The 19,218-nt window shown below is 36.2% G+C and overlaps 1 protein-coding gene across 1 annotated transcript; it reads right to left on the bottom strand.

The window, feature by feature from the left end:
• Nucleotides 1–17,059: 17,059 nt before the first annotated feature.
• Nucleotides 17,060–18,255, bottom strand: LOC136853883 (uncharacterized). Its single transcript, XM_067129806.1, has one exon. The coding sequence runs from the start codon at nucleotides 18,185–18,187 to the stop codon at nucleotides 17,564–17,566; it is 624 nt and encodes a 207-aa protein (XP_066985907.1). The 5' UTR covers nucleotides 18,188–18,255; the 3' UTR covers nucleotides 17,060–17,563.
• Nucleotides 18,256–19,218: the final 963 nt, after the last annotated feature.

Genomic DNA, 19,218 nt, shown 5'->3' with positions numbered 1-19,218 from the left:
TTTATGTGTGAACTGGAGGAGCGGTTGCTCGACAGTTGTCATCTAACTACTGTAATCATTCTCTTTTTCACTGCCGTTGCAATGATGACACGCTTATTCTTTTTTAGAGATAGAGATAAGGCGGATTCCTTCTTACAATTGGCTATCTCAGCCCACCCTAATATCAAGTTTACAGTCGATTATGAAAATAGATAATAAGCTCTCTTTTTTACACAAGAATTACCATGTAGCAGATGGTTTTGACACTTCAAATTAAAAAAAAAAAAAAAAAAAAAACGTTCACCGGACTAGGTACAGATTTTACAGCTTTTGCGGTTTTAACTTTAAATGAAATGCTTTAAATAGTCTCTTCCACAGGGCTTTTTCCCTCTCCTCTGGCTGGTCCGAATTTCACCAAGAGATAATTTTTTACGATAATGCCTCGTGGAAAACTGTTATCCAGAGAAGATTTCCTTTAAGGGGAATAACATTTTATATCAATATGTAATCTTCAGATTCTATCAGGTTTTACACAAAATTTAATGAGATATGAGCAAAGCGACAGGTTGTATTCATACTAAGGTTCCGTAAATATAATGTTACTAGCTGGAACTTCCCTTCACAGAACAATGGCAAAAGCGATATCGAGCACAAAAATCCGTTCTCCCACCCGGCCACAGAGCGAACACGAATCACGTGATGATAATTCCACGTAAAGCTTAAACAAGTAAATAATGCAACACCCAGGAGGTGTGTCACCACAAAGTGCATTATGGGAAGGAGTTGGAGGAGAGGGAAGTTCTTTTATGCACTGCAAAATCTCCAGATACTGATATCATTAAGAAAGTGATTGTGAAAATTTATACTATGACGATAAGGGCACTGGGTGTATAATCTACAGGTTAGAAAATATTCTATATAAATATGAGGATACAAGTGCCTAGGAAGTTAGGATTTATGAACTAGTATTTCCTGTCGAGTACTGTAGCTTATCAACAGACGTAATATCTACTCACGAGATCGAAATACAAAGCGTTTCTGCAAATATGCATCCTGACTGAAGTATTAAAAAGCCTAAGACCCCTCGAATGCCCTGTTCTGTAAAGATGAAAGATCGAAGGAAATCAGGGCAGACAGAGTTAGCGATCTGCAAACCACCTGGTATAAAATATAAAAAAAAGTGGCCAAAATTGTCAGTTCACTTACGTTATTGAGGTAGTAACCACAAGCTTCTCTGGTGCATTCTTTATATGTTAAATTAAATCCTATTCTATTCAGTTTTATTGCTTGATTGGTCCTACATCCATAGTGAAAGTGGGTGATGTGGCTAACGGCAACTAAGGAATGCCAGTTTTTGCTCATTTATAAATGGAGGTTATTTGTAATATTCTTGAAATATTAACACAGGAAGATCCAGATACCTTCACCCTTTCACAGATACATTTATATTCACAAGAAAGATAAAACAAGAGAAGCAGAGAAAAAAGGCTGAAATAACGAGAAAAGGAGAAAGAAAAAATAAAATAATTTGGAAGGAGAGCGACGAAGAGTGAAAGAGTTCCTTGGTAAGTACGGACACAATTCGCGAACGCTTGTTATAGTCAAGGTCTATAGTATTGTTTGGCGGTTCCCACTGGCTGCGCGAGGTTGCGGCTAACAAACATAAACTATTAACTGGTTAATCTTTTACCCGTCTAATAATAATTATTGTTAATGTAGAATGCCATGGCGGTGGTAACTTAATTCACAAGCAATGCTGTTATTATATTCGTAGTTTTTAAATGGAGAAATGAGCCCCTCACTTACAGTTTCTAAGGATCGCGCTGCCCACACCGATATTAGGAGGTGGAAATGTGACGTGCACAAATGCCGAATACGGTGGCTTCGTTAAAATCCTTCTACCATCGGAGGTTAACGACTTGTTCTCTCGAAGCACGAAGTATTGTCAAAAAGGTTCCGATCATCAACACCGGTAGAGGAAACGTCAAACTCGCTGCATTCTCTATCATCAATCATTTTTTTTTTTAATTGTGATCATAGCAAATAGTGCTATGTGATAAAATAGATGTTGATAAGTGTCACTCACTATCGCTCGATTATTGTTTAGCATTTGTTTACACTTAAAAGATCTGATGGCCATAAAACCTTACAGCTGTTATTGAATTTTAGTTAACATACCGTATCAGATTTTTTCTTATGAATCACTTGAGTATTTTATATGATTTTTCCTTAGTGTGACGAGGTTTTGCATGACTGACTACTGCTTCTGAGAGGTGCAGGGGATTCTACCGAACAGTCATACCCATACCATTTTTTCCCTTCAAGGGTTGATAGTGTGTGTACTTTTATCTTTACTAGAAACATTTCCTATAAGAATTGTTCCCATTAATGGTAAAGTATGCACACCGCCATCCCTTGAGGGAAACATGAAGTTAAATTAATGCAAATTCTTTTAAAATTGTCAGAAAATGGATACCTTTATCAAAGGTATTAATTGTAAGGTATTTATTTGCTGTTTGGGTCAGTAAAAAGAAACGTTATACGAAAGAGGAAACAGACGCCTTTGTTAAGGGCAAATTTTGTTACGATAGGTGGCTAATAAAAAATAATTATAAAGAAAAAATAAATAAAATTTTCACAAAAGCGTATATTACTGTTTTTGAGTAGCCAGTGATTAAAGCAAGATGTGTAAATTGTCATTTTAGGGGGATTAAAAAAATATTTAGATATCTGACGTAGAGATGTGTTGATATGCCCACCATACACCTGTACATCAAGACTTCTATTTAATGAAACATCACTCGGCCATAACAGCTACGCCCGAAGGGTGCGTCCCGGAAATAAAGCTTAACGAGACAAAATCACCGAGTTGCAGAGTTGTGGAACGACAATGCCGAGTAAAACCCATCCACTTGGGAGGACCACGAAAGGGATCAGGAAGTGGATCCGCCGGTGGGAGGGGGAGGAGGGTTCGCTGAAAACACCCTCGAGGTGGGAAGCCACTTGTAATCATGGCCAGGACAGATGCCCTGATTATGGCTACTGAGGCACATCCCAGGAGAACATCGGCTCAACATCTGCGGTTCAACTGCCATCCCATGAGCTCGAGACTCAGACTCAACAGAGCCGGGATTTACTGCCATACCCCAGCATACAAAGGATGGCTTACACACACATAGGAATGTCTTCTGATGTTTGCTCTGGAACACCTTTTGCATAACGAAAATAACTGGAGAAATGTCATCTTGGCTGCTGAGAAGATGTTCCAGTCAGTGGTGGCCTAAATGGCCCTATCTGAAGAAGTACATCCATCGCCAAAGTAAGAGGCAGACTCGTAGTTTCATATTCTGAGTGGGTGTAGGCATATGGTCCAGACAAGCTTGTTAAGATCGATGGCCTCCTCATAGGAGATAAATGTCGAAACCCTGGAGCAAGTGTTGCTTAAGTTGGTCCACGACCTTGGTTCCATCCACAAGAGACTGATGGTGAGGGACTGGCTATAGGGTAATCTTGGAATTGAAGTTCTGGATTGGCCATCCACTTATCACAGAATATATCAAGATCCTGTTTTAAGGAAACCTTTACACTTTTAGCCTCTGTATACAGTGAAAAAATTCTGGCTGTGTGATGTTCATGAAATCGTGTCCTTGGACTAAGATTAGGGTTATTTACATTTAATATGACTATGTTGTAGGCATTGGCTCATCGAGCTAAACCACTGTTGGTTTGTTTGATTATTTTGGACTGACATATCTCCCCTTGTTTGCCTGAAAATAAGATCAATCCATTTCGTGTATCAAAATAAAACAGTCATACTTATACTGCACAAACTGGGTATTCGTATATTCATTTCTCTGATTGCACACACACATGCACATTATATATATATATATATATATATATATATATATATATATATATATATATATATATATATATATATATATATATATATATATATATATATATACATATGTATATGCACACACATACATACGTATGAAAACTGAGAATATTCAAAGACTTGACGAGATGACATGTAAGACGGTGTGATATTGCGATGCAGCCTAACTGTGAATGAAAAACCTCTCTTCATGAAAAGCTCAACTCGGAGAATGTATAGAGCTTAAAAATGACGCGAGGAAAACAAACCCAAATTTTACCATTTTTGGACGGATGAGACAAAATAGAATTATGAAGAAATTATAGGAAGGAAAATTCCACAACAGGGTGAATCTAAACTTCTTGTTCTGACTTGATGAGTTCACTTAGATTTGGCTTACTTCAGTGGCCTGGGTCATGGCTGCTTCCTGATAAATCCATACCTGCAAAATTTTAAAAAATCGCATTAACAGACGTGAGCTGTGGCAGACAACAACAATTTTTGGAAACTGACACATTAAAGAATTAGATCTGACTCTGAATATTTAAATAAAGAAAAACTGATTAACGTTTTTTTCATTCTATGATACAAACCAGCTTTTTCCTCTTTCAAATATACAATTCTGGCAATATTACATAGGTCTTTTAAATAACCACTCCATAGCCTTACAACTACATGCAAACATGTGTATGGCGTATTTAAACCATTTAATTTAATCTCTCGTCTTACTGAATAGATTTCACAGGGTAAAATATGAACTTAGTGAAAATTTAGAGGCTGAAAGTTAACTTTCATTATGCCAGTATCTTATAATACAGAAAATTTAATAAAATACGAGCTCGTTGGTTATCAATTCCTATTTATCTTACGAAATACTTTTTATTGTGTCTGGCTAAAGGGGGTCTCATTCTTTATCTCAATTTTTGATGAATAATTGGTTAAGTTCATTATAGTTACACAGTAATCTTTCGCAGCTGCATTCAAGATAACTATGTACATTTTTGGACAAAAAATATTTTGTTTGTTATTTTTTAGGTGTATATATTTCCATATTTCAATTTAAAAAATATCGTTATTCCAGTGTTTTAGTTTTAACGTTACAACAATGTGCACATTTTATTACATAACTTTCTGAATATCTTTTATGTAAATTTGAACTAGTCATAGTTAGGTTAACTTAAATAACTAGGAGGCTTTATTCCCTATGGCCTTTCCGTCTTGCTTGGCAACTAGGGCGAAAGGCATCTGCATTGGAGGATAAATTAGCCAATTATCGACTTGGCTGTTAGTCAACACCTTAAGGTATTCCATGAAACTGACGGCGGCCCACAGCCTCTTTCATCTCTCAAGTTACTTGCGAATTAAGGTTCATTTGGGTTTCTGTCCTCTAAGTATCACGAAACCTTCCAGGATCTCATGATCATTCTAAAACCACTGAACGAGAATCGAATTACAAAAGGATACACGATACCTAACAGCAAGAGACATGCCACACATGCACGCACATAGATAATGTTTACAGGAATAACTAGAATTTAAAAAAGAAAAAAAAAGAGGGAATATCTAAATAACTTGCTCGTTTCTTTAGTATTGTATCGGAAACCACAAAGTGGAATTTTCATGAAAAATATATTTCCATACCGGACCGCTGAATATACATGACACTTTCATCAATATTATAATTCATAATTTCATTCTTTATTCCATTCACCTCAGCTCATTTCCTAACAAAACGTCTGGAACAGTAACGTCTGATTTAAGTAGCTGGACATGACAAGGAAGCGAGTGTAATACTTATTAGATATTTTAACTATCTGCCAATGTCCTCTGCTGTGCAGATTTGGCTAATCCCCTCACCAGTCGGGTATCTGACGGTGTTACGGTAACAACACACACGATTTTATCATTGTTGGCCACTTTAACTATTGAACATTGTCTTTTGGTATGTTAATGAACTTTGTGCTATCGTTAGTAGTGTAAAAGCTATACAGGCTATGATATTTAGGTAATAAGCTAATAATATGTCATATCAAATGTACTGATTTTCAAAACCTTAGAATCTTCCCTTTCCTTCTAAACCCAGTATGCAACCTTACTATATAAGGAAATGTTGGTGCATTTCTACAGTATTAAAAATTAAGGAATGGGAAAACTGGTCATTCATCACCGTTATTACGAGGACGACTTTTCAGTCTTAGCTAGACAACGTTACTGTTCTTATATTCTTACTGTATCAAAAAAGTCTGCGTTAAGTTAGTGAAGGCAATAAGCTTGCCCTTTTTAACAATATAGAGTAAAAGAATTAAAAATGACGTTAATATAAAACAGAGCAAACGCCAAGCATGCACTCAAAATCCATGTGGCTGTTAAGCGTCAGCATGGAATAACGTTCAGGAAATTAGGGAGTCATTTTTGCTGCTACTTACAGTAGTCGTTAAAATCAAGTCCCTAAAATTTCCAGTGGTGTATGACAACATGGATGCAAGACAACCGTGCACTTGCCACGTTTCATTAATCATATCTTTCACTCCTTTTGTTTCAAAAGATGAACGCTAGCTACAGAAATCGTTATTACTCTAATGACTAAAAACATAACCCAGGCGTAGATAAAGACTCGTTTGACAGGAGACAAACCTTTACTCAAAACCAGCACATTTCTGATAATCAAAATATTAATTTTTAAGGATAAAAGGAATGTATAAATGTTTCTGCCATTGCAAAAAATCAGTGATAAGATATCCACAACTGACAAGAATTAAGCTTGAGGTACATACCATCAGTCATAACAGCATTATCGGTTCAAGAAATTTTACTTCTTAAAATTATTTCCATAATCTACATAATTATTTTGTAATATTTCTTTGGGCAGTTTGAAGGCAGAGTTACAGTTTTTAATTCATACGTCTAAGTTTTAGTGTGAAAAACAAACCTTTGTGAATTTTCTCCAGTGCTCATTCAGTTTCGTTCTATCAATCTCACGTACTACAGTATCAAACCGTAGGTCAGATGTACTGGTGCTAGATGGTCATAGGATTATGAAAAAATAACCAAGGAATGTAAACTAATATTTTCCAGAGTTATAATGCTCCAGGAAAGGTGAGGCCCTCCTGAAACATATTGTGGCACTCAAAGTGAGAATAGTGAAAACTACAACCTCTGGATTTCACTCATTTACGTTTTATTGCTTTAAAATAGAAGAACGAGCCCTCAGTTACTTTCATATAGTTCAGCTGGAACTAGTAGCAGCGATCATTGAGACTACAACCGACTGAGACATTGCTCAGTATAAAACTACTTCGAAAATTTAGTTCACGGGTAAATCCATAACTGATAACATTTCATCTACAGAGATTTCTTCTCCGTATGGAAATGAATTGCCAGAGATTTAGGGTGGGGATCAAGTCCCCAGATACATAAGCCAAGTTAGGTTTAGCTTGCTTGATATCAGGGCTTCCTGGGTGCCTTCTCAACCGCCTTCAATCACTCTGAACACACCATTTATGGGCTTTCAGGATTTCATTCAACAATCCTTAATCCATCAGCGATTCTCGACGTGTCTAGTCATTTGCTTAGGTAATTTACCATAAGCTTTACCTGACAAACCGTAAGCTTTACCTGACAAAACACTAATAAAACACTAATTTCAGGTATTAGAGTAAAACACCATAACTTTCCTTAAATAATGTTACCAACTAATGGAACATTAGGCTTTACTTATGTTCTTCCAGGTTACATTTAGCCACTTTACCCCGGTATTGTAAAACCCTGTGGATACTACACTGTCAAAGTAAACTGCTCAAGTTCTTTACATCATTTCGAAATTTATGGCAAGTCTGCAATATCTGTTAATAAAAGGAAGGACGTTCATATTTACATGTGATCTATATTGAAAATCCACTGTAACTATTACACCTTTTAATAAAAAAAAATAACTTTCGGCATAAAGTGCAGTATATCAGTAACACCAGGCTCCTGTCTCACCTCAAAATGAGTTGTAAAAGCATCGAACACTGGAGTTCTTAACACTGTAGTTCTTGAATAACAGGGTCTACTCCAACCCACAGCCTGTAAAGCAAAAAAACTACGGCAGAAATGTTGTTTGTCTTTATACAAAAAAAAAAAAAATTACATCCAAGAATCTTTTGGTCAGTAAAATATAAGGTTCTATTAACAAATGAACCGAAGCCTTCACAAATACAATTTGCCTCTGTACAGACAAAAAAAAAAAAAAAGTTCGCAAACCAAGGAACGGGAAGCACCAAAAACGGCTAACAACTGAATGACCAGCCAGAGAAACTACCGCATCAAAAACCACGACGTTTAGAGCAGCCGAGCAAAATTACAATAAGTCAATTTGCCATGTTTTAGAGCATAGCACGTTCTGGTAAAACTCTACGAACATTTTACCGTGTAAAATAGTGTATCTGTCTATTGTACGAAGTGAAAACATACGACTGTTCATTGTATGGTTAGCACCAGTTTCGCTCAAAGTTAAAATTAACTACAGCAGCTATAGCTTTAAATCTCAAATAATACAAGTCAAAACTTTCTAAATCAAAGACATTTAATCTTAAGTTTTTAAAACCATGCTTTACTAAACACTTGAGTAAAGTTACAAGTAAAATTGCAAAAGTAAAATTGCTGAGTTTGGAAATTGGGATTAAGGAAAAAATAAATTTTAAGAAGATTACGGTCACCTATTGTACTATAATAAATCAACTGCAAAATGAAATGTATTCACTGATAACTGCAAAGTAAAAAAAATTCTTAAGCGATCAATATAAACGTTACGTTACTTCAAACGTCTATAACAAATCTAAAGTCAAGGTACGTATATACTAAAAAGACTAATGCACTTGAAACCTGAAAGGAAAAATTTGTTAGTGAACCTCACATGCCCCATCCGATAAGTCTTAAGGGTCCTTTACATTAACGTACTAGTCTGAGAGATTTGCCGTTATATCCGAGAGATTTGCCATACAGGCAAATCTCTGTATGGCAAATCTCTCAGACACGTACGTTAATGTAAAGGACCCCTTACAACCTATCGGACAAGACAGCATGAGCGGGACCTCCACCCCTACAGGGGCACCGCCCCTGCAGGGGTGGAGGTAAAAAAATGGTTTGGCCAAGTAAAAAGTTTCACAACTTTTTCACTGGCACCACCTCACCTAGTTTTTCTTGAGCCAAAGATGGGGAGAGTAATCCGTTTGCGAGTAGTTTGAGAAGCTTCGTGGCTGGAACGTTTTGACCTCTTTAAATAAGCGTAGTTTGCTTCACGAAATAGTATGTCACAAACCTGGAAGTAATTTAAAACTAGAATTGTTGTAGGATATGGATTTGCTTTAATAAAAAAAACTAGTCTTTACAAGCTACAAGGTAGGTAGAGAGTTGTGGCAGGATATAGATTTGCTTTAATAAAATAAAAACTAGTCATCTTCACAAGCTACAAAGTAGGTATAAAGCTTGAAAAAGAAAGGCCTTTCACAAACGTAAATATTTTAACAGGCACTTCATTTCCCAGTAAAGATCTCCTAGTCCTAAAAACAATATTTGTAATGTAGTAATGCAGAAGTAAAGGGAACAACCTACCATAGTTTTACAGGCTAGAAACGAAGAATTGGATAAAGTAATGCTATGTAAAAAAAAAATTAAAGACCAAATATTCAGTGCTGTCCACATATTCTTGGGAGTTTGATATTGACCTTCTACACAGCAAATTTTAAAGAAAAACCATGACATGAAATACTTAAAATATCAATTGAGTAATATAAACCTTACAATCCACAGTTAAAAAGATTTGTTAAAGAAAAAAAGCCTGTTGCAACAAACAACTACGTTAAGTAACCATACCCATGAACCCTTGCAACAATGGGAAGCTATAAACCGAGTCTCGAAGATGTATTATTACATAAACGCAATGAAACTTAGCCTTCGTAGAGCCTGGAAGAGTCGCCACAACTAAACGTGGAACGTCTATCACGATACTAAATTCCAATAGCGAGATCAACAGGTACGGAATCACTTCCGGCAGCGAGGAACCGACCAAAAAACGAACAGAATAACACTAAAATACTTTACTAATCCAATGACGAAAGTTAACTACAGAATTTGCTTGCCGAGAACCCGGTGCTATTGGCGTTGCCACCATCAAGGACCATGGATTCACCTGTCCTAAAGCTTGGACGATTTATGGGGAAGAGTGCTAAGTCGTCCTTGGTTTTGTTGAAGGGAAAACTTTAAAAGAATTTGTTGATGCCTTCACGCTTATTAACTGATTTTTCGTTTTATGACTTCTCGGTTCATGATAAAATTAGCCTCTGAGTCTCATTCTTCGGTGTATTACGCATTGTGACGCAGTAAGAAATATTACTGCTTACCGTTTTTTCCTAAGGCTCCACTCCAATGAAAGCGATTTTTTTTAAACAAAGGAATTATTTCTAAGATGGTGTGCAGTAACCCTTACAACCTTTTTAATTTGAGCACTAGGAGACAAATAACCAAGGTTTCTTATTTCATTTTTCCTTCCTACCGATATAAACGCAGTTTTACTTTCACGTAATTTCAACTGCTTAAATGTTATCCATTCCGTACACTGGTGGGGACATCATTTATTATCTAATTTGTATCGTTAATATCGTTTATGTAAAAACAAAATGGTGTATCATCTGCAAATAGCTTGAACTTTACCCCTACGTCCCTGTAGCATGTTTCATAATGCAAGATGAAACTGGACCTAATACACTGCCTTGAGGTGCTCCTCTTCTAAATGTTTCATAATGTGAGTTCCCTGTTTTCTGTCTTAACAGGTAGCTTTTCAAATACTCGAAATCATCTTTAGTAGTACCAATTGATTGTAAATAATCTGAAAGAGGTTCATGAATAACTGTAACAAAAACAGCGCTGAAATCGAGCACCACCAAAATACCACATTTGCTTTGTTTATCGTTTGTTATGGGTCATTTACAACAGAACTTACAGCGGTTTCTGTAGGATATAGGTGTCTATAAGCCGACTGACTATCCAATAAAGCATTTACCCTTTCCAGATAATTAATTATCTGTTAAAAAATTACATTCTCACATTCTGAACATAAAAGATAAATTTGAAAGAGGCATGTATGAAGTTCAACTTTGATGATCAAGTTGTTTGTTTAACAACAGCCCCTTTCTCAGCTCTAAGGAACTTGCATTCGGAGATACTGACATTTATGACTTTCACTGTTATGCTAAGCATGGAAATTTTTCAATCCCAATAAGTTCAGATTTGGCATCGGATCAGTTGTACAATTCGTTTTCTCTGCCATTTTAATATTAAAACATCCTGATTCATTGGTGTATAATTATTCATAGTAAGGAAATAGAATAAAGTTGTTGACATAATCAGTAATATAACATTTCTCAATTATCTCAAGAAAAACTAACAATTAATATCAAACCTGAAATAGATGAAATATTATAATTTGCAACATTGGAATATTATTTGCTGTGCTGTAATAAGAAATGTATTAAAAGTATTTGCACGACTAAGATTAATTACAACAGTAGTCTTTTTCGAAACCTGGACTTCATAACATCAGGTGATAACAACCCTTCTTCCTTGGAACGATGGCACTGTCGAGTGACCGCAGCTTTCCACTTTCTTTAGCCAGTCGTTTTTGTCAGGATAGCGAAGGTTTATCGGTATACATAATTTATACCTTTTAGGTTAATGAAATGACGCCTACGAGATTCAGTACAACATAATTTGTACTTGAGTACCATAGCGTAAGGCATATTTTATTAATGTTTATCAAACCTTAAAACCAGTGAGTTTTTACATAAAAAAACAAGACTGAAAAATAAGCAATAAAATATACCTGTGCGATAATGCGTTGTCAGTTTAAATTTTCTCACTTTCTACTCTAGGGAGCAATGTCAATTTTTTCAAGGATCCTTTTTTTTTTTGGACTAATAAAAGATAAAAAAAAGTATACTTTTTTTTGGCAAAGTAGTTTCCTGAGCACCTTGCTTGTGCATTTACCACATACACACCTCTCACATTGGTGGCAAATGTCTAAAGTCTTATTCCCATTGTAGTATCGTTTCCACTGCTAGTTGCCGTGTTGCTATTTTTGAACGTTTCCTAAAGTTCTTCGGCTAACTGATGAAGGAAATCACGACGGGAGACTTTTTGACCTGTAACTTTCCTATAAAGAACTGATGCATCGATGCCTGCTAGACCAAATCTATTATTAAATACTTGGACTGGCCATCTTCGTGAAGCTGCCTGACCGCTGTACGAGTACAACCGAGCCATTTGGTCTACGATGTCAACTCCGTACTTCCAAGAAGTACAGCAATTTACAATTCCATTACTATTCTTTGGATCATTTCCAATGCCTACTTGTGTTAACTCTACAAAGTATGAGTACATTTTCGTTTCGTTTACACGTGTGTTGATTATTTCTATCTTATTCACTCAGAAGGGATAATTTGAATGAAATACTGTTAACTGGGTCATTGCTGAGTCGGGAAGTTGGAGAAAACTCGCTGGTATGCAAGCAGTTAGCTTGCCCAGGTAATTCCTTGGGTGCAGTTGCTCTCAGGTTCCAACTTCTTTTATACTTGTATGGCCTAGTGGTCAGCGCCCTTGCCTTTCAATTGAAAGACCTGGGTTCGATCTGATGTGAGTCAGAAATTTATTTCTGTTCTACACGTGATTGTGTTGATTATTTCTATATATATATATATATATATATATATATATATATATATATATATATATATATATATATATATATATATATATATACATTAAATTTTTGTTTTAAAAAAATGGGGGGCAAAATACCTTTTATGCCCCCTCCCTGAAAAATGTGGGGGGCACATGCTCCCTCTGCCCCCCTCTTCCTACGCCTATGTTATGTGAGCCTGAAAAACATGTACCGTATTTTATTGTTGCTGAATTTGCTACACATTGATGTGTTTAAGTTACTGGGCCTATGTATTCAGTAGTGGTAATGCTACAGTATCTATTTTGTCTTTGACCGTATTATTCAATGAGATGAAAGTTTCGTTACTTTTTGGAAATTATTAGGTATGTTGGTCATATCATATAGGCCTATGTAAGGTTTGTAACTGTATGCTGTATTTCTTTGAGTTATTGAGAGCATGAATCTTTGAAGTGTATTAAACAATATATACCTTAATAGCAGAGAAGTTAGTGTGCTGTAGTCTAAACAAAATCCACTGTAAAAGGAGCAACTTGAATACTTGGTTGTTTAGATTTTCAAATGAATGTCTCATGAAATTTACTCTGTAGTCAGCGTAACTGGTGATTATTTCAGTGTGTTGGCACTTTCAAGTAAAGATATTTTTCACTGCAGTCCACTGAAATTTAGAGACCCTATTTTTCATCTTATTTGTATTGTCCATTGTGTCTGCAGTAATTTTCCTTCTTGCTAATTTAGCTAATAAATTGTTTACATGTCTTATTATGAAGATAAAAGTCCCATAAAACACTATTTATATGTTGCAATCATATATTTCAGACACTTTCTTCTGTGTCCCTGTTCACTGGTAAAATATGTGCAGATGATGTGTGACAGGACCATATAATACGGCATATGTAGGTGTGGCAGTACGACGCTGGTGGTAAGCAGATGACCGTTGACCTGGGATGGATGGAAAATAGGTTATTCCCTGGTGTTCTGGGCCTCGTTTTCACTCCCGTCTGCGTCGAGCGTGGTGAGCATATTCTCTGGAACACCTGCTTGAGAACAGGCCTGAGGATTAACTCGTCGTGACATCCGGTTTCCAATGTCCTCCTGACAAGTTCATATTGTTGCATTGGTTTGATTGGTGATAGCAGACTCCAGCATCTTCCTTTTATACGGACAGCTACTTTCGAAAACCAGCTCGGCCCAACTCCGGTTTATGGTATGGCCTTTATCCCTAATATGTACGAAAATCCCCGAACTCTCTGAAGCATATCGTACTGATCTTTTGTACTCTTTAAATCTTTGAGAGATGGATCTACCTGCCTCCCCAATGTAAATCTCATTACAGTTTCTACATGGTATCTTGTAAACTCCGGCGTCTGCTTTTTTTTTTTTTTTAAGTATACATTAATGAGCGAACCCCCAATGGATTTGGGATAAGGGAAAATAAACGAGTTATTAGACCTGAGATGTTCTGTAGCTTTTTTGATGTTTTCGTCGTACGGAAGCTCTATTTTGTCGTTAAAATCTATTTGTCTGTTGTTAGTGGGACCTCTGTAGTATATTCTGTTCGCTTTATTAATAGCCTTCTCGATAATGTGTAGTTGGTAGAGCAGTTGCATTAGATATTGACCTTTACCTTGGGTACTCATTAAATGGTTTGACTAAATGTTAAAATGTTTAATGACACCTACAAATATTTGATAAAGAAAATCACAAAACAGGCCATATTACTGGAATACATGAAGTGCTGAATTTAAGTTAGAAAAAAAGATTTTGGTGCTTGCTTACACGAGTCAAGTATATTCATTTAACTGTACAACGTTCCTGAATGTTATGCAGTAAAAATGGTAACTATCAGAAACCAGAAATTAAACCAGTAAACTGCAAATGCACATTTTTCATAGAAAGAAAATAGAGAGTTATCAGATAATAATCAGATATCTTGTTTTAAAAGTACTGAGTTCAACAGAAAATTGGTTAGCGTCACGAATTATTGGGTAATTGAAATGGTGTCATACAACCTCACACTAGACGCTAAATTACAATTCAAATAAGTAGGCTTAAGGAATACAAATGAAGTCAAGGGAATGCAGACCTATTGCACGCTTTTGAACATAGGTAAATTAACCGAATTTTGAATTGTTCTTGGTCACTCTTCCACTCTCATGCCTCTACCTTGACCAAGGGTTCAGCGCGTGAACAGTACAGAGGATGCAGCTGCAACCCTTTGGCATTTGAGTAAGCGCCCCTCGTTTAGGATAGTACAGAGGTTAGACCTGCAAACCGTAAGCATTTGAGTAAGCACCCCCTTGTATGAGACACGTTAATGGTGAGTTTGACCAGTAAATTGTATTAGAAAACAGAAGACACTAATTTGTATGGATGGCCTTACAAGAGCCACTTTTGATGGTCGACCACTAAAAAAAGTGGTGACAAGGTCCATCTTCTAGGCCACTCCATTGTGGCTTATCACTAGTAGGGAAAAGAAATCATTTCAGAAGAGAGGCTGCACACCAGACATGCAACCTCAATAGAATCCATGACAGCACTTGTAAGAGTTCACGTGTGAGGTCAAGCGAAGCTTGTCAGTCAGTGAAAATGGTGGTCATTTTCAGTGGTGGCACTGACCACTAAAAGTGGCCTGCATGTGCGGGCTTCAAAGGCTGTAAAGTAAATTGTAAGAACCGTGGGGAAGGTGTACGGTAGTATTTTGACTGAAAAAGCAAAACAGATGACAACACTAGTGGAAGAAAAGGGTAGTTTTAGAAGAGGATGTCTGGATCAAGGATTTGTTTTATATATATATATATATATATATATATATATATATATATATATATATATATATATATATATATAATATATAATATATATATAATATATATATATATATATATATATATATATATATATATATACTGAAGACAGCTAATACTGTAGGATTTCATTTTAAAAAATCACATGTGCAAACGAAACCTGCCAGTCAGATATTCATCATCTATTCTCATTTTGCAAACAGTTCGTCTCGGCAAATTCTTTTCTTCTTCTGGGGGAGCTGACCATCCAAACGTTGAGGAGAATGTGATTTTATCGAATGAGCCTCAACCACTCTGTGCAGGTCAGAACTTTTCGAAATGTCACTTCCTTTTGGAATAGCACTTGCAAAAGGAGCCTACTGGTACATTACAAAGGGATCAGGCAAATGTTCAAACCTACGCGCTGACATCATAGGTTCCACTCTCTGTAGCGAATTAGTCTAAAATGTCAATTTCACAAAGGTGGACCACCTTTGTAGTAAGATGCAAAGGTCTGATGTGAAACTCTGAACTCTGTCTAAGCAGCAGAACCGAAACTTCACCAAGTGTGGTAAGTTATGTGGCCGGAGTTTACATAGATTGTGTAGCAAGGACTTTAGGGGAGTAATTTCAGCACCTACAGTTGCTACTTCAACAAACCCATATGATTTTATTATATGCATATGCTGACCATAGACGTAAAGAACATCAGTAAATTAGCCTGCCAGCTGCTTGAAATAAACATTATTATACAATTGTGTCTATGTTTGTGTGCGTGAAGACTTCTTTTTCCAGTCTGTCTTCTGAATTCCAGCAAAGATCTTCCAGCATGTTTCCTTCTTTTGCAAGACAAAGGCTGTTCATCCAATCATGTCCCAACGACTGGTCAAATAAGACTGCTAGAGTTCATGAATCAGCCGTTGCGCGAGTGGTTCTGACGTTGTGTTTATTTTTCCAGCCACTGGATAAACAAGTTTGTGTGCTGGATGTGCGTTTTTCCACCAATCATTATGTGGCATATTAAGGTAATGGAATTGTTATGATATTTCAAACTGCAGGGAGTAAGATAGTATTTGCAATTCAACTAATCATTTGAGGTAATAAGGCTCATTACGAGTATTATGCACAGAGGCTTTGGGGGTATATCAGGCAGCTATTCAGTGTTTGTTATCGATATAATTCTCATATATCCACAACACTGTAACATTAACTGTATTATTTATTACGTATATTATTGCATTTCTTATGAATGTATAATGCCCCTTCACTGGCCTGTTGCTCTCAAGTAATTTTTAATTAATAGGTGACTCGTGTATAGTTGAAATGAATGACGCAAATTGTCTGCCTTGTTCATACAACAGTTGGATGAAAAACTTCTGAATACTGAAAAAAACTCTCAAGTTCTATAGGTATTTATTATTTATCCGCATTTCTAACGCGTAATTACACTTTAAAACTCTTAATACAGCAAGTTTTAAGACATTCTTATGCTGTAGTTGATCTAAATGTCTGTAACAGCTTTCAGCCAGATTTTATAAGTTACTAAACATTCCGCAAAAATTATATACATTATAATATATATATATATATATATATATATATATATATATATATATATATATATATATATATATATATATATATATATATATATATATATATATGCTGTCTAGCTAGAGACAAAGACCTCTTAATTTTTATCGCTTTATTTATTGCTTATTTAAAATTTTAAACTACAGCCTTTTACAGTCAAACCAGCTTAACCTATGGATGCTGCTAATCTAATTTTGTGTTTCATTTATTCTTTGGAGTATCGGCCAACACAGTATCTTCCCTTCATGTCACTGGTGCGGGCTTGATTTCTCATGCAAAAATGCTAATGACAAATAATAAGTAACTGGTAAGCAGATTTTAACAGAACACATTGTTCCACAATGTACGTTGATGCTTTTTGCTCCCTGCAGTGTAGAACTTTGGACAGCTGTAAGTGAGGTTGCTCTCAGTCCATTTTTGTAGTCACTGTTCCAGTCTGATGTAAAGTAAATAGATAATTATATATTTTCAATTAATATCCTCATTATGAGAAGGAATGCATGCGTTAATGATATGATAAATGTTATATTTTTGCAATAATTCATTTTTTTTATCAGTAGGCATACGTGTTTACCACAGGCAAATGAAACTGAACTGAGCATTGTAAGATTAAATCTGATCAGTAAAGGTGTCTATGCTACTGATAGTTAAGCTTCTTGCAACATCATTGGCTGAATTGGTATAGCGTCCAATGCCGTCAACTGCACCATCAACAAAGTCAACTGTAGACCTTGCAGTTTCACCAAGCCCTCTGGCAGTGCTGCGGGCTACGTTGCCGACGAGCTGCCCAGTAGCATCGATGGCATCACGGGAAATGTTTAGACTGCTGGTCACAGCCGTTGACGCAAGTTTTCCTCCTGCACGGACTGCGTCTTGCAAAAATTCACCTGTGGCGCTCATAACATTGCTGACCCCTTTCAGAGCTTCGACAGCTGTCTCTCTGAAAGCGCTGTTCAAGCCAACGAATGCTTGTGCACTTGCAGTCCAAAGGTCAGAAAACATTTTCCGAACTCCGTTATTGACAGAACGACCAGTGGCAGCAACTTCATGAAATATATTAGGTCCACTCTCAGAAGCTTGGCTTGTTGTGTCTCTGTCTCCAAGCCCAAATATACTCGCTATGAAGCTCAGTGGCCATGGATTTTCCCCGTTCTCTGCCACTGTCTCCTGTGGTCTGCCTTCAATGTTTGAAGACACAACTGCCAATAACAGGACTGCCAATTTGAGATTCATCTGGAATGACAAAAGGGGACTTAACTAGAAAATGGAAGTCTAAGTGTGCCTATTTTCATTGAACGTTTCAGGTTTTTCTTTATTAGTATTATACAATTATATTCTTTTTGTATATTTTTTTTACCTCTTATAACATCTTTTAGGAAAGAACTATGTCAGAATTTGGGATCATGGAATTATTTGGCACTATGAAGAAATGGAAGGGTTAAAGTATGATTGAACACAACAAAAATATAATAGAATATTAATGGGGAACTTAAGATAAACACCGACCACTAATACCAGACCACTGTAACTTTCATAAGTGGTATAATTTACAAAAATACTTTATGCAATGATAACAGGAGGCCAACTTTGGAACCTTATCTAGTCTGAGCTTGAAGGATGAAAGAAAAAAAGAGAAGATTCTAACCCCAGAAGTGATGCCAGACAGACCCACTGAAAGGATACTGATAAGCAAATTTGTAAAGCTCAAAATGAGTTCCACAACTTGGTCGCAGAAGGAAAGAGACATTCACCTATGTAAACCATCCTAAATACTTGAGTGTCAGGTGCTACCTTGATGAAGGAGGAACTTTCCCTTGTAGCTGAGTGGAACACTTGCTCGCATGATACTTTTAATAAACCTGCAAGGCTACATGAAGGCAAATAAGATTAAATAAAGGTCAGACATAGACGTAAGGTACGGCCGTTATTTCATTGAATAATATGTTTTCGAAGTAATATTATTAAGTAACAGTACAGAGAAGGACCTCAGATAACAGAGCAGCACACTGAAAAGGATGACATAACCTACATATACAAAATGATTAGCAGTACAAAAAAAAAAAAACACCAAATTAGTTTGGAAGCTGACCACAGTTTTGATTTTATATGCTTTCTTAGATGACCAGAAAGCAATTTTGACAGCACAAATAAGTGAGATAGGATACAGTCTCCTTTCAATAATCACATAATGAGACTTGGAAGCCTTTGAACTGATTAAATTTGGGCTCCTTTTTAATGCACATTTGCATATCCAAATGAAGAAG

The sequence above is a fragment of the Macrobrachium rosenbergii genome, chromosome 28, assembly GCF_040412425.1.
Source record: "Macrobrachium rosenbergii isolate ZJJX-2024 chromosome 28, ASM4041242v1, whole genome shotgun sequence".
Classification (NCBI taxonomy): Eukaryota; Metazoa; Arthropoda; class Malacostraca; order Decapoda; family Palaemonidae; genus Macrobrachium; species Macrobrachium rosenbergii.
The sequence above is the reverse complement of the archived record's forward strand: the minus strand, read 5'-3'. Positions and strand labels throughout refer to the sequence as shown.